Source organism: Triturus cristatus, chromosome 3_2 (genome assembly GCF_964204655.1).
Source record: "Triturus cristatus chromosome 3_2, aTriCri1.1, whole genome shotgun sequence".
Lineage (NCBI taxonomy): Eukaryota > Metazoa > Chordata > Amphibia > Caudata > Salamandridae > Triturus > Triturus cristatus.
In genome coordinates, this window is record NC_140584.1 from 1,182,194,859 (window position 1) to 1,182,217,995 (window position 23,137).

Consider the following 23,137-nt stretch of genomic DNA (forward strand, 5'->3'; position numbering starts at 1 on the left):
CATTTCCTGTAAAAAGGCGATTTTGACCGTATGTCGCCTGAGATAGGTTAGTACCAGCTTGCATTTTCTCAGATTATTTAGCCCCCTGACATTCCACGTTAAAGAATTGATGTTAAGCAATGGAGCTATCGACATTGTCAATCAAAGGTCCACATTTGCCTGCAAAACCCAAATCTATAACCTGTATTTATCGATAATTGTAAAAAAGGAACTAACATCAGGATACACCTTGGGAGGACAAAGGAAAGCAATACTAATAATAAACAGCAAACAAATTCTACACATAGCACACAAAACCCGAAAAACCACCCATCACCCACACCTGGGCGCAGATGCCCGGAGAAATGGATCCCCCCCTGAAATCCCCAAAAAAGGGAAAAATAAAAATAAAAACACAAGTAATGAATTTGGAATCATACAAGGGGGCGGGCAATGCCTCGGACGGCCAATGCCAGCAATTATGCAACATTAAAGAAACTAGGAGGCGAGCGTGCAAATGAAGTGCCCAGCCTGTTGCCAAAGCAATAGAACATTTAAGACGATAGTCTGAGTCAATAATTACCAACTTGACAAGAAATAAACAAAAATCCCCAGAAGGGGAGAAACAGTGCGCATTGAAGAAAGACCTGCTTGGTTTACCTCATGTTCGACATCCACAGAATAAGGCAGGCAGTATGAAGCAGTACAGCTCCAAGGATAGTGGAAAAACAGAGCTAAAGGACCAAGAGAAGCCGGGTCATTCAGTTGTAAAGAGTTCTGCACTAGCAGCCAGTTGTCGTTCCGGTGAGGAGTGTTCCGAAGATCTTCCTTGGCTGCGACGGGTCTCGCCATGTCGTTGTTTGCAGACGGTCAGAGCATCAGGGGCATTGTAGAAGAATCGAGGTTTACCATCAACGATGACTCAGAGTCGTGCGGGATAAAGCGAAGCTGGCGCTTGGCTTCTGTGAATTTGCGATGTGCTTCCTGAACTACAACAGTGTGATCTGGATAGAAGGATAAGATTGCTCCCTGGTAGTTTATTGGGGAGTTTTCACAAGCCAAATGGAGCACTGTGTCCCGGTCCCGATAGTTAAGGAGGCGGGCTATTATCGGGCGCGGCGGAGTGCCTGGCACTGGTCGTGGGCCAAGGGATCGATCTGCTCTTTCCACAACAAAGTTCTGGAAAAAGTTCTCAGCACCAAATTGTTCTTTCAATAGGTTCTCGACAAAGGGTTCAGGGCGACCGACGTTGGTGGATTACGCAAGGCCTGCTATGCGTATATTGTTGCGGCGCGAGCACGCCTCCAAATCGTTATTCTTTATCGTCACCAACTTCAATATATGCTCCATTCGGTCGAGTTTGCGTGACAGTTCGCGTGAGTGGTCTTCTTGGTCAGAGAGTCTCTGTTCAGCTTCGCCCAGTCTGGTGTGGTGGGTGTCCAATTGCTCGCCCATGCGATCTAGTCTGGAGGTGATAGTGTTGAGGCGGGAGTCAATTGCGCGGAATCCTACGCGTAGTTCCGCCATAATGGTGGCAGTCCCATCATGCCCTGTTGCCTGTTCCGCCAGATCCGAAGAGTCGCCTCGGTTTGTGGCAGAGGTGGAGGGCTATGGCGCATCTATTTTGTCGAATGTGAGTCTCCTCTGTCTGGGGTCGCCGCGGCCCATCGTCATAGGGCGAGCTACCACGTTTTTTTGTAGGGGGGAAGCCTGCACCCAAGACTGTGGAAAAGAGGCCTGATGGGGTCCTCCCAGCAGAGGTAGCTAAGCTGCAACTACAGTGAAATGGCGTCGGTGTGCGTAGCTAGTTGACGCGTGGGTGGCAGTTCAGCGGTAGGCTAGGGAGAGAGCGTCGAGCTCGGGTGTTTGCCAGGTGAAATAATAGGTTTCGAGGCAAAGAGAGGCGCTGGGACTGAGGCAGAGTGTGCAGCTTTGGGAGAGTAGATCAGTTGGCGCCGCTGAAGTGAATTCCCCGGAACTCATCTGTAGGCCTGGGGGCGTAGTGCTGAGTGTGCGGGGTATTGGGCCCAAGGGTACCGCCAGGTCACATGACCGTATTGTTTACCAGTGTAGAGTATCTGAGGAGACAGTTACGTGTCTAAACCTCGGAGCCCGAGCCCATTGCGCTGAGCCGGGGTTGATTGACGGCGTTGGGGCAGGGGAGAGAAAGAGAGGAAGTTCGTGCTTGTGGCGTTGATTTGGGCCCAGGGTATAGCTCTGAATATGCCCCTACAAGCACGGCAGTCTACTTAAAGGTGGCACGTGCAAACCACTCGGTAGGTGGGCCAGGCTTGGGTGGGCAGAAGGGTGCTGTGTATTGTAGGAGAGTAGGATCTGCTTCACGTTTACCCCCACGTTTTGCTGCTGTTTCACTGTTTTTTTTACTTTAGTCTGGATGGGACCCTGCTATTCAGGGCCCCAGCCTAGCTGCTTCCTCTCTAAATTGATTGCATGTACTTTAGGTACACTCCAGATTGGATTCTGGGGTGCCCTTGTGAGTCCCTAGTATATGGTCTACTATGTACCCAGGGCATAGGTACCCCAGAGGCCTACCAGGGGCTGAAGCATGTATTATGCCACCCCTGGAAAGCCATACAAAATGACACCACAGGTCTGCTACTGCAGCCTGGGTAAGGTGGTGCATGCACCCCTTACTGAGGTATAGGTTCACTATACCTCACCTAGCACTGCATATAGTAATCTATCAGTCACCCCTATGGCAGGCCTTATCAATCCTGAAGGCAGGATGCTTGGTTATATGTGAGAGGGTGCCCAGGCATGAGCTGAGCCCCTCTGAAGCCTTCGGAATCTCTTCTCCGGTGTTGTCAGTGGTGCAGCCTGACCATATACTCTTAAGTGCATTATATCTTAAACAGTTAATGCTAACTTTGGACTGACTGCACGGAAACATGTTGTGTTTGGTGTCAAACACCTTGGAATCATACCCCCACATCAGTTCTTGATGTGAGGATATGATCCCACCCTTCTAGAGGGAGAAACATGGCAGTACTGGTATACCCGGTAGAAATCTAATAGAGCCCTGGCATCACAAAATGGATGCTGCAGCCACAGACAAGCGTCTGGCCTCCTGCTGCTGACCGAAACTCTGGCAGGGGCGACCTGGACAATAGGTTTCCTGTCACAGGGAGGTGTAACCACCTCCCAGACAGGCTTATGTGTATTGGGGCTGGGCGGGAGCACTCTCTGAGTGCTTTGAAGTCCTGCACTGGGGGCACATTTGGTGTCCCTGTGCATAGTCCAGCTCAAACTGGTTCAGAGGCTTCCAGCCCCTGCTCTGGCGTGAATCTGGACAAAGGAAATGCGTGTAGCCACCCCTCTTTCCAAACCCTCCCATAGGTGGGTCCCCAGAGCTAGTCCAACCCCTTCCTTAGGTATAAGTAAGGAACCTCTGTAACCAGAACTTTAGATATCCCTGGATGAAACTCTGAAGCTGGATCCTGGGCCTTCGATGCTCTACTAAAGACTAGAGGACTGAAGAAATCTCCCTTGGGGTCAAGGAGTGACTCCCCTGCTTGGCAGGCACCAACGAAGCAATTTGCCAGTCTGCATCTCCGAAGCTTCCGCCGGACTTTCCAGACATCTCAGAGGTCGACCCGAAGCTGAGACCCGCAGCCCTCGTGAGTAGCGTGGAACCGGAACTCCTGGTCACCGTGCACTTTTACAAGTGCTTTGACTTCTCGAAGTCTCTTGAAGTCGTGCTTGGGGTTACTTGTAGCCCCCATCTTGAGCACAGAATCCACCGAAGATTGTCAGCCTAGTCACCCCGAGTGACCCGTGGGCTCCCATTTTGTGTTTTGTCTCGAGGTCCCTTCGCGATCCCTGGTCCGTCGACTTGTGGGTCCCTGAGGGGGTAACTTTGGGCTTTCCTGGTTGCTCCAGACGTGCCCCGACTCCCGACCAAGTGGTGAGTCCCTCAGACCTTGCTGGTCTGCACCGAAGCATCTTTCTCCTTTCTGCGTGGGTTGCTGTTGCCAAGGCTTGTTGTGTCCAATCAGGGCACTGACGCTGCAGCACTCGACATCCTTTGTGGGACAGCTCGAATCCAGCACCTGGTTGTCCTCGACACCTCCTGGTCCTCGTGGCTGAAGAGTCAACCTTCATCTCCTTCACCGGAAATCACCCCACATCGGTGGGCATCTGCTTATCGCCTTCCTGGTCACGGGCTAGTGTGCCAGACTCTGTCCCCTCTGCGTTCAGGTTCTTCTCGACTTCGATCCAGGCTTGGATCTCTTCGGACACTTCGCATCTTCCCGGCAGCAGCACTTCTTTGCCAGCTCCCATTGAAGTCGACGACATGACCTAACACCATTTGACACCTATGCATCCGGCTTCCCTGGGTGAGGTAACACAAGTACTCCGGTGTTCCCGTGGATGTTGGCCCTAGAACTTCCTAAGTCCCAAAGGGTTTGGTCCTGACTCGTTTCTAAGTGTCCCTAATCTTTAAAAATCGAACCGCGACTTTCCCCATAGAAGCTAACGGGAGCTCGCGGCTGTGTTCACTGTGTCACTACCTTGGGTGGTTCCTTGGGGTCCCAGTGATTTTACAGGCTCTAGGCCTTGTGTCTAGTTAAGTCGTGGTTCTTATACCACTATTTTAGTATACGGTTTGGCTCGCCCCTAGGGCCTGACGTGTATTTGTGCTTATTACTGTGATATATGAAGTGTAACTTATGTGTTTTGACCTCTAGTCTCATAAAGAGTCTAGGAGGGTGTGTTTAGAAATAAATACATATATTTTATATATATGTACCTGGTGTGGTTCTCCTTTCATTTGGTCATTCAAGAGATTATAGACTGGTAAAACAAGCTGCTTTACATTCCTTCAAGACTTAGCTCTCCATAGCTACCACTAGGATAGCTTTCAATAAAGGTTGTCTTTAACCTATAACCAATAAGGGGTTGTTTGGACTGGTACAAGGTGCCCACTATAACTAGTAGACAGCATATACCAGGTCAACTTCTCACATGTATGCCAAGTGATCGCCGCAGGGGTATGTCGCAGTCTCGGCTAGGAGTTCACAACGCTGCCGCAGGGTATATTGGGTCGGGCCTACACCCAGCTGCCTTAGATACTTGGTGCAGATTTCGATGAGGGCACCCGCGGTGGTGTAGTGAGGTGAGGCTGCTCATCAGGTCGGTGGGGCTCTCACCTGCGATGCTGCGGTATGCTGGCCTCCCAATGCGGAGCCGCCGTCCAGTACGGGATTGCAGGCTCGGTGCAGGAGGTCCCGCCGGAGGCTGCCGCAGAGATTGGCAGCATGGGGAGTTCACACCCGCAGGGCTGGTGTAAATGGCAGCAGCGAGTGTGGTGGATCCACTAGTGGGAAAGAGAGGCCAGGCGATTTGAAGGAAGGATGCAGGGGATCCGGTAGATCAGGCTTCGGACTCGCGTGTAGTTTCCCTACTGCGGGGTCCCAGAAGCTGGCCAATTGCCGGCTGACCGACACGTCCCCGCAGTGAACCATCATAAGAGGGCGGCCCCTTTAGTGCCACAGGATGGCACACTGGACAGCCTAGTGTCCGGTGACTCCTTCAGGGTGCCGTGCGTCACTTCCGGCCGAGGTGGGGGAAGGGGGAGGTATATATGCCTCCCCCGCCCACCTGGCAGCCTCTTTGTCCCTCACCCTGACGCCGTGCTGGTCATCTCTCGGGAGCCGCGGAACTCTAATTGCGCGGTGAGTACATTCCATAGCCCACCCCCTTGCCCGGCTTCATAGGGGGTTGCAACTAGGGCAGGGCGGCCCGGCCATGGTTGCGGGCCACCGGGGGGGGGTGGGGTTTGGGACAGTTCCCGGGTAGGGACGGGCGTCTCCGTCGGGTGGCCCCCAGGCCCGAGGGGGCTCCGGGGTGCGGGTTTTGTGGAAGGGGGGAGCCAGCTGTTTGCGAGCATCCCACTTCCCTTCGTCTGTCCCAGGGGTGGAATTAGAGGTGCTCCCCCTCCATGGCCGGCGGGGGAGCCAGCTAGGGCCGACGGGGGCCACTGCCCATGTGGCGTTGGGCCTATCCCGCTTAACGGGCTGTGTTCACTGGGACTGTAGGCCCGGTGTCTCCTGGCAGGGTTTTGGGGCCGGGGTCTCTTGCGGGGGGGTGGGAGGTTAATGCTGCGTGCCCCCCACTCCAAGGGGCCCAGGAGCAGATAGGGTTATAGGGCCTGTCATGAGTGGTGCCCTTGTGATCACGGCGGCATTAGGGGGCTAAGTCCTAGGCAGAGTGCATCATCGACGGGTGTGATCCAGGTCCGGCGGCGCGGGATTAGCCCCCTGGGCACCTGCTCCCAATGACGTTCCGGCCTTTCGTCCCCGGTTCAGGTGGCATTCTCCAGGTTGTCTAGGGGTCGGGCCAGCTCCCCCACGCCCAGATCGGATAATTCCAGATCTCCCGTTTCCGCTCACATCCCATGCACGCGGTGCACGGCCTGCCAGCAACTGAGTCTGGGGCCCCTCACCCCCCCTCCCCAGGCCTTGTCAACAGGGTCCGGGACCTCAATCTCAACCCGCCCACCCCCGGCCTCGGGTGTGGGCAGCGCTGCCGCTGATGTGGTGGGCAGGCCACATGTCTGAGAGCAGTTCAGATTGCCTGCAGTTTTCTGGCGATGGCTGCACTCCGATGCAGAGAAGGTGCGCGTATATGCAATCCTCGGCTTTGTCCCACTTTGCGTGCACTGCCCACGTGGTGGACCGCAGTAGGGGTGCTGAGGGGCTATTATTGCTAGCTATGCCCCAGAAGCTCGGGGGGGGGGTGGAGTCCAATCGGCACCGACCAGCAAGATGAGCAGAGGCAGGCATGGTCGGTTTTGTTGGTGTGAGGCGTGCTGAGCTGCCTTGGCTTTGTATGATCTTGGTGTCTCCTAAGGCAGAAGACGGGTTGTGTCTCCCCTCGGGGATTACTCGGCAAAGGTCACTGGGAAGGTATTAGGCCTGTGCATTGTCATTAAGAAGTCGTAGTTCGGCCTCCGCCCTCCGACTACAGCGCGTGAGAGCGTACAATACAATTCTTGTCCTGAGTTGCTCCCCGATACACAAATCTATCTCTGGACGTTTAGGATATGATTTTGCCGGGGAGTTTACTTTGCGGTTTTCTAGTTTCACGGGCACAGTGCTTGATCGGAAGGCAAAGGGGGCTTTCTGGAGGCACAGTGGGGGCCGTGGTTCCTTTCTAAGTAAGATAATAGGATTGCAGTGGACGAATGAGGCAAAGCCTTGCTTCCGGCCGTATCCCCGGAAGTCGAGCACGGATGGTGCTGGCCAGTATCGCGACACGCTGGGGTGTTTTCTGTTTTCGACTGACCCCATGGATAAGGGAGCTGTAGCACCGATCCATGACTACCCAGCGGGCGGCCATGCGTGGGGTCAAGTTGTCATATTGCTGATGGCCCAGTTTAGTGTTTTTGCCTCATAAGCGGTCCAGGTCCCTGCATGCAGGTGAGCAGCTTCCCGCCTGTTTCTCCCCTGTGTGCATTGGGGGGAAGTATTAGGGGGTGGGTCCGGCGTAGGTTTTAACTTTTCTGGGGTTCGAGCTTGATACCATCACAGGGGAGTCCAGATTGCCGACAGAAAAGGTCCTTGACCTAGCACAACATATTCAGTCTGTGGTTGGGCAGGACAGGGCCACCCTGGAGTGCATCCAATGCCTCCTGGGGAAACTGAATTTTGCAGCCAAGGTCACCCCAGCGGGTAGGGTGTTTGTCAAAAGGTTAGCCAGGGCCACTGCCAAGGTCACAAAGAAGCACCACATTGTAAAACTAAGCAAAGGCATGAGACAGGACCTGGCCATGTGGGTGGAGTTCCTGGCCAACTTTGACGGCTCAGTAATTTGGAGGGCTCCCTGGGCAGGCAGCCTGGACCTAGCCATATATACAGACGCATCAGGCAGGGAAGGATTCGGGGCCATTTTAGACAGGGAATGGTGTGCCGAGAAACGGCCAACATCACAGTGTTAGAGTTGTTCCCGATTGTGGTGGCTTTCCACTTGTGGCCTACAGTACTGGCAGCTAAGAGGGTCCTCTTGTGGTCTGACAATCTGGCGGTAGTGCAGGCCATTAACTCCCAGTCAGCAAGTTGCCCCCTGGTTTTGTGCCTCTTGAGGGAGTTGGTGCGGGCTTGTCTGTACAATAATGTTGAATGCAGGGCGCAACACATTCAGGGTGTGCAGAACACAGGGGCTGATGCTCTCTCTCGTATTCAGTGGCGCCGGTTCCGGGATGCGTGGCCGAGAGTGAGAGAGGAGGGGACCCCTTTCCCAGCGCACCTTTGGTTCATGTTGAAGTGGAAAATCGACTGAGGGGCCTGGGTGAGCTATCCTTAAAGCCCAGGACAAATAAGCGATACAAGTCCTGTGTGCAAAAATTTTGTTCAGTGGTGGCAGCCTGGGATGAAGGCGGGCTATCTTTAGAAAGCAGAGTACAGTCCTTCATATTGTGGGCTAAAGACAATGGGAAGAGTCATTCGTGGATATCGGGGCATCTTGCAGCAATCAGCCACCACGCTAGACTAAAGGGCCAGTCAGATCCCACAAGATCCTTTTTGATCAGAGCTGCATTAAAAGGGTGGGCCAGGAGTGAACCAAAGGCACCGGACAATAGGTCCCCCATAGACTTTGAGACACTGCAGGGGATGCTAGATTGGATGCACAAGGCTACTCACTCAGCATTTGAGGCGGCATTGTTTGCTGCCACGTTCAGCCTGGCTTTCTTCAGGGCACTTCGAATTAGTGAGTTGGTGGCCAGAGCAAAGAATGATAGGTCTGGGGTGGCATTGAAAATACAAGATGTGGTGCTCTCAGGGGATTCCCTCAAAATAACGCTAAGAAGGTCTAAGACTGATCAGAGCGGGGAGGGAAGGGTGTTCTGGCTGCACAGTCTGGGGGATGGCAGGTATTGCCCAGTCGGTCTGTTCGCCGCCTATCTGGCCCTGCGCCGGGCAGCAGACGGAACGCCCCTTACAAAGTACCAAGTGGAACACATTATGCACGCGTGCCTGGCGCTGTCTGGCAACAGGGACCCTAGCAAGCGTTTCTGCAGCCACTCTTTCCGCATAGGGGCAGCAACGACAGCGTTTAAGGAAGGCTTGCCAGAAGAGGGTATCAAACAGGTGGTGCGTTGGGAATCCCACTGTTTCAAGAGATACATACGGCCATGAGCCCACAAACTTTAATATTCGTTCAGTAGCCGGGTCCTGGCGACTGACGGATGTGTGGTGTGAAGTTAATTTTTCTGTTTACAATTTTGTATGGCCATGAGCCATGTAATTTTTTAATTTGCTCGCAGGAACCGGTTTCTGGGTACTGGCAGCAGTGTGTTGTGTAGTGTAATTTTACTGTTTACATTTTGTGTGCTGTGTTGTCAATAAACGTTTTGCAACATCACATTTCTTTATTTGCCAGGAACAAAGGTCTGGGTGATTGGCCACTCTGGCGTCTGCAGATTGGCACAGTGTGCTGAAAGCAGGAAGTGGAGGTATGGCTTTTCCAACACCGAGATAACTTGGCTGGGGTACCCAGGCATGCGATGGAATGGGATGTTGGGCAAGCTACAGCAGAGACTAGGGGAGTCACCAGTCCCCCCAACGTGCTAGTTATACACCTGGGGGGTAACGACCTGATGGCCCTGGGCAAAAGGACATTGCTTCTAACCATGAAGGCCACAATTTGCAAATTAAGCAACCAGTTAGGGACATGTGAACTGTGGTGGTCAGAGATCACTCCACGGCTCCTGTGGCAGGGAGCCCGATCAGGGGAAGCAATGGAGGCTGCGCGCAGGAGAGTCAATTGCGCGATGTGTAAATTCACCGAACAAATGGGGTTTGGATTCATAAGACACAGGCTGCTTCATGCTAAATCCACAGGGTGTTTCGAAGACGATGGGATACATCTCTCCAGAATAGTCATGGACTTGTTCCTCCTGGATCTAGGGGAGGCCCTGGAAATAGTGGGATGTAAGTAGGAGCGCTAGGGCTGTGGCGGAGTTACATGGCGATCCAGAGGCGGAAAGGTACTCAGGGGTACCCTCTTCAGGAGCACAATGGGTGCTGAGGCCTAATATCCCCAGGAAGTCTGTGCGGTGGGGTGCGACCGTGCCCCATCTGTCCTACGGGCGGTTGGATACCTGTACAACCAGGGGTCACTTGAATGCTCCGCCCCTCGTGGGGGGGTGTGAGTAATAGGGTGGACCAATAGTTCACCGGAAGTGGGAGGGGCTATCCCCTCACCACAATCGCTAAGCACCGATTGGCTAAGTCCACGATGCAAGTTGGCCCATCAGGTGGTAGGTCGCGAGGGGCGGCTTGCCTTTGGATCGCCTGTAAGATAACCCACCATGTTGGCATAGTTGGGATGCTAATAAACCTGCAGCAATTTTTCCCACCAAAAAGTGTCTTGTTTACTTATTTTGTTACATGTATGTTGCTGCGGGAGGGCTGGTGAGTGTGGCCGATATTGGCACTATGCACAGGTCGCTCCTCGTGGCGCAGGAAACAGTGGTTGCAATATATGCACGCCACCCGCACCGCGATATTAGAGCCGATGGGCGCACCGCAGAGTCGGTGTATGCCAGGAAGAGACACGAGGAGACAGGGAGCGGGAGCGGCGGCCCAGCGGAGTCGGCTGTCCCCGGCCTTAGACTCATCTACAGTCCCTTTCACTGCAGGGCCTCCGAGGCGAGCTGGGTCGCAGGCCGCTCCTGCTGTTGGTACCTCGGAGAATCCGCTCTCTGGAAGGTAGCCGCACCGCAATTTCAGTGCCGATCGGCAGCTGTAGCTCTAGATGTCATCGAGCGATAATGTAGAGTATTTAGCAGAATTATGCACGCTGGAAAATGGCGATTACTCGCATCGGCCACCGGAGCTCCTTCCCCGTGCGGCAGTTAGGCCACGCCCCCTCCCCCCCCCCCCCCCCCCCCCCCCCCTGCAAAAGGCATGTTAAACTGTGAGTGTGCGGACGGAGCTCTAGGAAGCACATTTCTATTTTGCCTGGAGAGATGAAAATCTATTCCTGGCTCCACTCTGTCAACGGCACAGCTCTTGTTACTCCAGCAATTGAGCTTCTTCCCCAAATCTGAGGGCTTGAAAGCTGGATGGCAATGATGCTCAATGGCTGCCTTTATCCAATTCATCACCATAGTGAAAGCCCATTTGCTCTACATAACAATTCCTGCTTGCATCATCCTACAATGCTGTCAGTGGTACATGGCATGGGGAGGGAATCCTGGATGTAGAATTGCATTTTCAAACGTACTCCCCCACATTCCTGTGAGAGCTTGATCAGTGCCGGCCAGGCATAGATTTCAAGAGCGTGCACCCAACAAATGCAGTGGAGTGGAAAGTGCAAAACTCTTCGACTATAGGAAAAACAAATGTCTCAAAAAATGCTTGTTACAGCCAAACGTATGCAGGCTTTAGTATCTGGGTATCCTGCTGCCTTTGTAAAAGTGTAACAGATGGCTTCTATATGCAGAGGATTCTGGGAATCTGTAGACATCTTTGAGACTCACATAAAAATTGGTGGAAAGGCTAAACATGTTTCTTGTGGACAATGTCACTGGACACTCATTTTGAATTCAACCTTTAATTAAAGCAACTGCATTTTTAAACAATGTCATAGTGGAAAACACCTGCAGTATTATTCTGAAAGAAAGTAGTATCACCTCCCTCCCCAAGCACAGATACAGCCTGCGATCGCTGTGTGCGACAGGGCTGTGACTTGTTGCCCTGAGCTCGGCTGCCCAAGGTCTCAGGGCGGCTGCAGCGGCTGTATGGTTGGATAATGCATCCTGCCTAGGCTGGTCTCTACACACACTAAATCTGCAAGGTGATGCTGTTGGCCGGGTCTTTCAGGCAGCCCAGATGTGTGATGAAACCTCCATCCTTTCCAGGACCCACTGGTGATCCTTTCCAAGCAACTGATACTGAGTAGCACTTCAAAGGATCTGACTTTCAGGTTTCCGAATGGTGGGCTTTCCGGTCACTCAGTAGCTGATCCTCTGCAGGTTTCCAAGGTCCTTAACCCTAGGCACCAAATGGTGGTGATGAGACCATAAAGCATGTAACCAGACTCAGAGGTGTGGGCGTCCCAGCGGGTTTAAGAGTAAGCATTGCTAGGATGTGGACACTGTACCTGCACACCAGCACCAGATATATCAGATGCAATTCTTTAGGGTTCAGTGTTTTCCTGAGATTTTGCAGTACCTGCTCTTTTGTAATGCGATCGATCACAACCTCCAGGGTCTCATAGGGGTGGCACTTCAGTACGCCCTCCAAACACAGGGTTCGGCGTCTCAACGCCTCCTTCACACTGATATCCAGGTTATTGTAGGTCTTCTGGGCAGCCAAGTGCTGAGAGGAAGGTGAGAAGGAGATTTAGAGACATTTCTGGGGACATTGGAAGAAGCCACTTACTGAACAGTTTGAGATTAGAGGAGAAGAAAGTGAGAGAGATACAGTAGAGAGGTGTATAGAAAAAAGATTCAGAGAAAAGTAACAGAAAAAAGAGAGGAGAGAGGGAATCATTTAAGAACCTCGATATGTTGTGGAAACAGTTTAAGCAGAAGACAGAAGAAAAAAACAGGTTTTTAAAAAAACAAAACAACACGTACTGTTGCAAGGATGGCTTTCTTTGGCTAATCTGTATTTCTATTGCTAGCTTGAAAGACACATATTACTAATTTCTGCAAATTTCTTTTGATCCCTTTCCGCACTCCGTCTGACAAGGACTGGCTTCATGCTTGTCATCACACCCACAATTAACGCTTATATTGATTCCCCTTCAGAGGGGGAGAGGAGAAGGGTGTGAAGAAGTGGGAGGGAAGTGTGTGTTAGTGTGTATGCAGGGGGTGTGTGTATGGGGTGTGGGTGTGTGTATCTATGTGCATGCATGTGTGGGTGGGTGTCTATGTGTGAATGGGCGCATGTGTGTGTTTCCTAATCCCAGGCCTGACACTGGAGTCACTACCATATGCTTCAATCAATCAATCAGGCGTTTGTTAAGCGCGTCTACTCACCCGTAAGGGTCCCAAGGCACTGGGGGGGGGAGGTGGGGTTAGCAGGATACAGTCCATTAAGGGGGGGTCTGTCGAAGAGCCAGCTTTTGAGGCTTCTTGTGAAGATGGGGAGCGATGTTGTCTGTCTGAGGTGGAGCGGCAGGGCGTTCCAGGCTCAGGCTGTGAGGAAGGAGAAGGAGCGACCTCCTGATCTGGTCTTTCTGGTGCGGGGGACCACAGCTTAGGAGAGCTGGGCAGATCGTAGTGTCCTCTGGGGTGCTTGGAATTTGAGTCGGCTGTTCAGGTATGCTGGTCCGGTGTCATGGAGCCCCTTGTGGGCGTGGGTGAGCATCTTGAAGGTGACTCTAGCTTCGATAGGGAGCCAGTGGAGTGTGCGCAGGTACTGGGAGATGTGGCAGTGTCTTGGCAGGTCAAGGACCAGCCTTGCGGCGGCGTTCTGGATGTTCTGTTGCTTGTGGGTGAGGTTTCTGTTTTTTCCGACATAGAGTGCGTTGCCGCATTCGAGTCTGCTGGTGACCATGGCGTGAGTGACGGTCTTTCTGTGTTCAAGCGGGATCCATTTGAAGGTCTTACGTAGGAGGCGGAGGGTGTGGAAGCAGGAGGACGAGATGAAGTTGATCTGGCGGTCCATTTTGAGCTCGGAGTCCAGGATGATTCCCAGGTTGCGTGCGTGGTCCGTGGGGGTGGGCGGGCTTCCGAGGGCGGGGGGCCACCAGGTGTCGTTCCATGCGTCGGGGTTTGGGCCCATGATGAGTACTTCTGTTTTGTTGGTATTTAGTTGTAGGCAGCTGTTTTTCATCCATTTGGTGACGGCTTCCATGACTTCTCGAAAATTGTGTCTGGCGGTATTGGGTTCGTTGGATAGGAAGAGGATGAGTTGGGTGTCGTCTCCGTATGACACAATGTTGAGTCCGTAGGTTCTGACGATGGGGCAGAGCGGAGTCATGTAGACGTTGAAGAGTGTAGAGCTGAGGGAGGACCCCTGGGGGACTCCGCAGGTGGTAGGGTCAGAGAGGAAAGGGGGGAGTCTGACCCGCTGTGTTCTGCCGGAAAGGAAGGAGCAGATCCAGTTGAGGGCCTTGGCTTGGATCCCTGCATCGTGGAGTCTGCGTATTAGGGTGCGGTGAGAGACTGTGTCGGACGCCGCTGAGAGGTCGAGGAGGATGAGGGATGCTTCTAAGTACATTATTTAATGTACTCATTCCCAAAAATTTAAATATATATGTAAAAGGTAATGTTCAGCTCTCTGTTCCTCCTCATCTAGGTTTCTGCCATATGCACACATACATATTGTATCCCTGCATCCCTCTACAGTCAATCCCATGAGTTTTATCAAGCTGGATATATAAGATTCCTTGTATCATGACAGACACACTCTGGGCTCCAGTATGTGATAGATATGTTGAATATGCAATCATAGTATTGCATTCAAGGCCGGACTGGACATAGCAGGCACCAGGCTTTTCCTCGTGGACCTGAGGAGTGGAGGCCGGTTTGTGGCCTTGTGGGCCAGTTTTGTCACTGGAGGCTGTTTTGCAGCAGTAAGTGCTTCTTACTAGCACCGCATTGGTTGAGCAGCAATCTGCCAGGGCTGGCTGCTGCTCTTTGTCCTCTGCAAGGACGATAGCAGGGTATGGCCACTATGGGAGGAGTGCTGGTGGATAAATTCAGCATATTTAGGCCCTCTATACGAGCTACATGGTTCCAAGGAGGTGCAAACTTTGCATCCATGATTACTGCTATGGTGCAATGAAACCCCACCAGCACCATACTTTTACGACTTAAACCTTATGGAATGGTGACTAATACATGTGGACCTGAATTTATTAGTATTAAATCGCACTGAATTCCCAATTCCATAAGGATTAAAGTTTCCATTTACTACCTACTGTAAGAGAGAACATTGGGTGTAAAAACAACTGATTATTTGTGATGGGGCAGAGTGCCTTTCGTAAGGAAACAGGGTTTTTCAAAGTTTACCCCCTACTTTTGGGCCTATTTGCACTACTAGGTACTGGTATAATGGTTCTGAAATGCCATGAGCCCTGCTAAACAGGGCTCAGTGCATGTGCTCTGACCCATAAAATGCTGTATGTTTAATTGGCTTGTCCCAATTGGCACAGCCTAACTTACTTCTAAGCCCCTAGTATATAGTGCCGGGGGGTACCCATTGCCTGTAAGTTAGAGTGGCTCCCAGGGACTGCAGCACTTGTTGTGCCACCCTGAGTGGGACATGGTTAAACATGGCTTCCAGTCTGCCACCACAGACTGGAAGGGCAGCTTTTAACTGCTTACTCAATTTTGCCATTTAAGGCAATGGTATGTTGTGTTATGTTATGTTAGATCAATTTATAACGCGGGCAGATACTCAGCAGATTGTCCCGGCGCGAACTAAGAAAAAGGAGCCAAAGCCCAAACCGCCCTTTGTAATGTATGTAAGGCACCCCTAAGGTAGGCCTAATGAGCCCTAATGCATGGTGCTGTGTGTTAAAAAGTGGAACATGTACTTTTACTGGCTCCAAGAGTAAAAACCCTAAATTGTCATTTTTAGTGTGGAAAGGCTAGTAGCCCCATTGGCAAGTAAAGAGTTACAGGCTGGCACCTCAGGCCTGCTAACTTCTGAACGGGACTAATAAGGTTGGAGCGGTTTGATATCAAAAGAATCAGTGCATTAAATCCGATTTCATGGTTTAATCTAATTTAATGTCACTGGTGGGAAAAGTGCAACTTTAGAAGCTGACACTTTTGTTGCCCAAGGTTTACAGTGCCCACTTACTGGGCTCTGCCCTGCAGACAGCTTTCTGCCCTCCTGGGTAGATGTGCTAATGACCCCCAGGAAAGGACACAGTGGGGGCCAGCATAGGAGAGAGGTGTTACCTCCCTCCTGCAAGAAGCCACACGGGTGTTGAGCCCAAAATGTGAGATTCAAAGGAGAAGAAGCCTTTGAATGGCAAATGGGTAGCACCTGCGAGAGGGACTGCTCTATTGTTAAGGCACACAGGCTGGCACTGGGGACAGGAAAGGGGGAAGCCAGTTGTCAAACTGGTTTTTCCAGGTGCATGTAGTCCCTCACTAGCCACACCTGTAGGGGTGGGCTAGGGAGCTCTGAGTGCTGACAGAGGGTCTTGCCATCTTGAGAGTGAGGAGAATGGTGCATACTGAGATAGCCAGATGCCACACTCCCCAGGAAGTGGTCACCAGGTAGGAGGGAACCTGGTAGCCCATTGGCTAACAACCTTGATGGTCCCCCTGACTAGCCCCGTGCCGAAGTTGGTTGCCCCACATACTTCTAACCAACCACATTGACACTTACCTAAGTTTCCTTTCAAAACGTTTCTGTTCCAACTTGTTGATTGTGCCAAGGCTTGTTCGCTTTTGAGTGAAATTGCTCTGATTTATTGTTGCTTTTAAAATCTAGAGCTCCGGAACCTTATGGTGGATCTTTTTTGTTGTAGGGTCTAAACTCCTATAAAAATACCGTCTATTTTTACAAATTGGTTTCGGATGTCTTGAGCGTTGTGTCAATTTCTTCTTAAATTGTTTTAGAGCTATTTAAATGCTTAACACTTGTTTGGTGCTGTTTAAATGCTTAACACGTACACATCACCATCGACAAACCAAGGGCACCCAAACCTATGCCACGCCCACCGCGAAGGAGCTGGAGCAAAGTCATCGACGGGCAACTTAACTCCACCCACACCCGGGACAGCCACACCAACTGCAGACGCCAACAGCGCAGCCAGAGAACTCCACACCTGGATCTCCAACTGTGCAGACGAGCTCGCCCCACTAAGCAACCCTGACAAGCAACACCCCAGAAAAGCCACCTGGTTCACCACCACCCTCCAGGACACCAGACGCACCTGCAGACGCCTGGAGAAGAACTGGAGAAACACCAAGACAGCCGAAAACCACGCCACTTACAAGGGCACCATGACGGACTACCACAACCAAATCAGAACCACCAACAGGAACTTCATCCACAACAAAATCCTCGCCATCTCCACCAATTACAAGGAACTCATCAGCGTCATCCAGGAATTCACCAACCCACACAGCGAAGCCACAGACATCACCCCTTCGCAAGACCTCTGAAACAAGCTCGGAACATTCTTCCATCACAAGATCAAAAGCCTCTACGACAACTTCATGGACCGTCCTCCAGACACCACCGCCTTCTCCTGCCACCCAAGGATAACAGCCAACCAACCATCTCCAGCTGGACACCCATAACGACCGAAGACACCGCCTCAACCATGAAAGGCATCCACTCGGGGGCCTGAGCGACCCCTGCCCCCTCACATATACCACAGAGCTGTGGCCACCCTCGCACCCGAACTGCAACGTTCCATCAACACCACTTTCGAAACAGGCACTTTCTCGGACGTCTGAAAACGTGCAGAAGTCAGGCCCCTACTCAAGAAGCCAACAGCAAACCCCACCGACCCCAAAAACTACCGGCCCGTCTCGCTCCTCCCCTTCGCAGCCCAAGTCGCAGAGAAATTGGTCAACAGAGAACTGACACGGCTCATTGAACAGAACTTCGTCCTTGACCCGTCCCAATCCGGATTCCGAATCAACCACAACACGGAGACCGCCCTACTCGCTGCCACAGACGACATCTGCACCCTCCTGGATCAAGGACACTCAGCAGCCCTCATCCTACTCGACCTATCAACGGCATTCGACACCGTCTCCCACCGCACACTAGTCACCAGACTACACAACTCCAGCGTACAAGGAACAGCCCTGGACTGGATCCAATTGTTCCTCACCGGAAGAAGCCAGAGAATCAGGCTACCACCCTTCCTTTCTGATCCTACGAAAATCACCTGCGGAGTCCCATAGGGATCATCACTGAGTCCGATCCTCTTCAATATCTACATGGCCCACCTCGCAGCCATTGTACGAAAACATGGCCTCAGCATCGTATCCTACACCGACGACACCCAGCTCATCCTCTCCCTCATCTGAGACCCCACCACTGCCAAACTCAATTGCAGAAAGGAATGCAAGATGTCGCAGACTGGATGACCAACAGCTGCCTGAAACTCAACGCTGAGTAGACAGAAGTCCTTGGAACCACCCCTTCAGCATGGGACAACACCTGGTGGTCAACCGCCCTTGGTAGCCTACCTACCCCCGCAGACCACGCAAAGAACCTGGGTATCATCCTCGACTCCTCACTCACCATGAACCGACAGGTCAACACCGTCACATCCAGCTGTTTCAACACCCTCCACGTACTCTGTAAGAACTTCAAATGGATCCCCCCTGAGTCAAGGACGACAGTCACCCATGCACTCATCACCAGCAGGCTGGACTATAGAAACGCACTCTATGCCGGCATCAACAAGTCCCTACTCCGCAAACTCCAGACCATACAGAACACCGCAGCCAGACTCGTCCTCGGCATCTCCCGACAAGAACACATCAGCCAACACCTACGAAGACTCCACTGGCTCCCCATAGAGAAAAGAATCACCTTCAAAATCCTCACCCAAGCCGACAAATACCTACACAACAACGGACCTGAATACCTCAATGACAGAGTCAAGTTCCAGGTACCCAAAAGAAACCTCCAATCCTCCAACCTCGCACTGGCCGAAACACGCGCATCCACAGAGCCAGAGCAGGCGGAAGATCCTTCTCTCACATTGCAGCCAAGACATGGAACTAGCTACCGGCATAAATGAGACACGCCCCCTACCTGAATACCTTCAGAAAGTCCCTCAAGACCTGGCTCTTCGGCTAAACAAACCAGCGGACCTCCCCCCCCAGTGCCTTGAGACCCCCACGGGTGAGTAGTGCGCTTACAATTCCCCTGATTGATTGAACACTTGTCCCTCTGTGTAAGCCTTGCTGCACAGCGCCACAGCTACCCAGGGTTGAGCTGAGGGTTTTACAGACGAAGCCTAGTGAACCCAAGAGGGTTGGTAAGTGTATTACACAGAGATGTCACACAACCATACCATATAATACATCCCGTTTCCTCACAACTTCCATAAAGGAATTCAGTCTGCTCAACTTAAGATGAGGGTCATAATATCAATAGACAAGATCAAAACTACATCAAGGAGGGGGCATTGCTAGCCGCCGATGAAGATGGCCACTCACTAGCACAGATCATGTTGCCTAACCCCTAAATCTCCCGCTATACACTTGAATATCCGCTACCACGGTGAAAATGCTAGAGCAGTAGATCTCCCTTGACTGTTGGCGGTGCAAAGGGAGCACTGCGGGGCTGGAGACTGACTGACTTTGAGAATGCGGCCTGTCTGACATGCAGCTTCAGCGGCCTCAAGTTAACTGTTGCCTGGAGAAAACAAGGTGGGCGTGATCCAGCGACACGGGAGGCAACTCGGTGTGGCAGCCAGTCCTCCCTGGACCGGCCCAACGCAACACAAGGTTTTGCACCATGACCTGAGGCAGCAAATAAATACCATCGCCCACTCCTTGCATGCTACAGGGCCACGAAGCAACATGTGGAGTGGCAGCCCATGCGACAAGAGCTCCTGAGCCCCGGTGCCATCCAGGCAGGTCACAGCAGTTTGTGGACCTTTTGTGGAGGCGGGAGTGATTCCAACACGGGGCAAGGGTGGAGTCCATCCTCCAGAGCGACCTGCCTTAAGAGGCTCCTGATGGCTGTAGAGGGTAAAAGCGGCTGGCCATGAATACTGGGGTTTGACTGACTGTGTCCCCCCTCAGCCTTCCGTCTTCAGGGACAACTTTCAGCCTGCTGACTGTTACTGCCCGGGGCTGCTGTAGGGCGTGGCCCACCCCACCACTGCAGGAAAGATCCTAAGCCCTGCTGACATCTGCTGGGGGGGCCAGGCTCCTGGCTTCCTATATTGAATACGTGGAGCCCGCGACCAGTGAGGAGCCTGAGCCCGTGTGGCTGCTGCATTGAGTCTGTGCCTTGCTGGGGAGGGAGGGGTGACGGTGGAGTTGACCCCCGGTTTGTCTCTCCCCACGGCCTATATCCCTTTAAACAAAAGTACAGAGCCTTCTTGAGCGACCATCAGCTCAATCACAGTGAGTGTTGCCTATTTTTAACTGCCGCTTGGGTGCAGGGGGTTACCTGGACCTCCGCTGCAGTGTACTCTCCACAATTCTGGTGGCACTTGCAGCTCTCTGAGATACAAAAATTCACAGGGCAACATCACAGAAGCACTTAGTAGAGGACATAGGTGAAGTGGAGGTGGGAGTTGGAGGCAGGAAAGCCAACAGGCCACAGGTGTGCATTACCTTGCTACCTAGAAGGGGGCAGTAATTACCTTGCCTCCCCTGTGTTCAAGCAATCACCCACTCACAACATCAAGTTCAACTGGGGTGCGAAGTAATATCTGGCGCCGCATTGAAGATGACCGGCAGTAGGGGTCCCCACACTGCCCATCAAATGAAGCTAGGTACATTTACGCTACCTAGAGATATGATGGCTGCGTCGCAGGTAGAGGAACAGCGTGCATCTAAAACCCCTACCACCCCAGCCGACAACTCCCCTACGTTAGCCAACATAATGGTGGTGATACAGAGCATTTGCACTGTACTTGAAACCAAAACATACTCGTTCTCAATAAACGTTAGATTGGTGTGTGTGACCTCCCAAATGTGGGAGTCTGGGTAAAGGAGGTGGAAGATTCGATCACCGCCCTGAAAATAGTGACCAATACTCTGTAGCACCAAGTTAAGGAGCTGAGTGTGACCTCACAGATTATGGTAACCAAGCTGGAAGATAGTGAGGAGCGATCCCGGCGTAGCAATTTAAGTACAATAGGGGTACCGGAACGTTCAGAGGAACTGGTGGTTGATCTCTTTAATGAAGACCAGGTGCTCAAACATCTGCAACCGCGTGGCCTTCTAAATATTTTGCGGTTGAACGGGTGCACAGAGTACCAGGTATCCCCATCTCAAAGGAAGGAGCTCCCCCCCACTCCGTTCTTGCTCGCATTTTCAACTATCGTGACCGGGATGTCATCCTACACACCTTCCCAATCAAGTGCAACAATGCCGCAATAATTTTCTTCTCAGACTTTACACTCTGAGTGCAACAGATGTGCTGGTCCTTTCTGGAAGTTAAAAAGGAGCAGATACAGCATAACATCAAGTACTACATGACCTTTCCGGCAAAACTAAGGGTGGTGGCGGTTGGTAAGACCTGTTACTTCACCAGCCCGGTGGAGGCCTGGGAGTGGCTAGAAGGTTGGAAAATGGTGTGACAAATGCAACAAGGTCTGCGCTCATGGCCTAGGCGACAAAATTAAACATGGAATGGTTTTGCAATACCTTAAACGCTTTCGGCCTGAAATGGTTTTGTTGCAAGAAACGCACCTTCAGGGTAACTCTTGCCGTTCCCTAGATGGATGGGGATAGAAAATGGTTGCTCATGCAGGGTTTGCAATGGGGTCCCGGGGGTGTTGAATTCGCCTGCGTAATTCAATCCCCCTTATTTTGCAACAGACTTAGCCAGATCCACATGGGAGATACGTTGTGTTGACAGGACAATGAGAGGGCGGGACCCTCAATATCATATCCCTCCCAAGCTTCACAATGCAGCTTTAGCGTACTTAGGCACACTCCTCCTCTAGGTCCCTGATTGTAGCCTATTACTAGGGGGAGACTTTAACGACCGCGATTGTGAGGAGACAGATTAATGACCCTCTCCACCTCAGAGAGCAACAATCTGCCCGTTAGCCGACTTTATATCAGCGTTTGGACTGGCAGACACATGGCACACTTTCCATCCCACAACAATACACACATCTCTTTCGAGTACACGGGAGCTTATCACGAACTTACCATGACTAAAGATCTTCCCTATATTCGCGGGCCACAGCACCTCGCCAGGGGCATCTCTGACCACTCCTCGGTATACGCTACTTACAGCTTCCCAGGACATGGTGTTGGACACAGGGTAATACTCAACCCCTGGAACCTGAAAGTACCCGTATCAGTGAAATCATCTGAGAAGTCACACAGCATTATTTTCAGAAAACCGAGGGCTCAGTAGAATCCGCTTGGACGATGTGGGAAGACTATAAAACCATCAATAGGGGCCAGGGCATAGCGCTAATTGCTGGCCATCAAAAGAAAAGCGAGCCCTACTGGAACAACTTGATATCAGCCAGTTGGAAACCCAACAATTGTTTAACGACCAGGGTCATTCACAGCATGCACTGTTCCTAAAACAGAAGGAATACAGTCATGTTGCAGCAGATGCCACCACAAATTATTATCAAGCCTCCGAACATCGCTTATATGAGGTCAGGGACAGGGCCGGCAAATTGCAAGCATGGCTGGACAGGAGAGAGGCCACATCTCAATGGGTCCTGGAGATCTGTGTTGTTGGTGGCAGTCAGAATAGGGACCAACAGGGCAGAGCAGACATGTCTGCATACTATTACACTCAACTCTACTCTCCAGCACAAGTGGCCACGATTGAAGAGTCCTGTGAACTAATGGATATTCACATGCCGGAACTCTCCTGGGATGATAGACAAGCCCTGGAAGAGGACTTGACAGAAGAAGAGGTGGTGCAAGCGATCCGTAATTTAGAATCAGGCAAGGCGCTGGGCCCTAATGGTATTCCAGTAGAACTTTACAAGTTGACAGCTGACAGTGTAGCCCCACCTCTCCTGTGCATCTTTCTCAAAAGCTGCGATGTCGGCCTACTTCCTCAGGAGCAGAGGCTAGCCATCATAGTGATTATTCCCAAAGAGAATATAGGCCTATATTAGTGCTGAATGTGGAAGTTAAAATTCTCACAAACGTTTTGCCCACACAATTGGTTGGGGTGATCAGATCTCTGATTCATCCAGATCAATCCGGAATTATGGCAGATAGAAATACAGCACTCAACCTGTGGCGGTTAAATGGGGTATTGGGACGAGCGTCCGAAATCCGAGAGGACGTGCTCGTGCTGTCTGTGGATGCGCGAGCGGCATTCGATACCGTGGAATGGGCCTTTATGTACGTAGTCATAGAAAAGAAGGACTTCGGTCCCCACTTTGTCTCTTGGATCCAATGGTTGTATTCAGGTCCTCTAGCCCAGGTGGCCATGAACAGAGGCATGTCAGCACCGTTTCCCCTTTGGAGGGGCACCAGACACAAGGTTGTCCATTCTCTCCCCTAATCTTTGCTCTGATA

At 51.9% G+C, this 23,137-nt stretch overlaps 1 protein-coding gene and 1 long non-coding RNA gene across 3 annotated transcripts in view; one reads left to right on the top strand and one right to left on the bottom strand.

Annotated features, from left to right (window-relative positions):
• LOC146859397 (uncharacterized) overlaps positions 1–23,137 on the top strand; it is a 237,005-nt gene that overhangs the window by 72,433 nt on the left and 141,435 nt on the right. The window lies entirely within an intron of this gene.
• Positions 1–23,137, bottom strand: part of PRKAG3 (protein kinase AMP-activated non-catalytic subunit gamma 3) — a 389,089-nt gene that overhangs the window by 15,816 nt on the left and 350,136 nt on the right. For both annotated transcript variants that reach the window (XM_085650087.1, XM_085650086.1), the window contains exon 15: positions 12,180–12,326. In XM_085650087.1, coding sequence (XP_085506213.1) covers positions 12,180–12,326 — 147 coding nt within the window. The remainder of the gene's footprint in view (positions 1–12,179; positions 12,327–23,137) is intronic.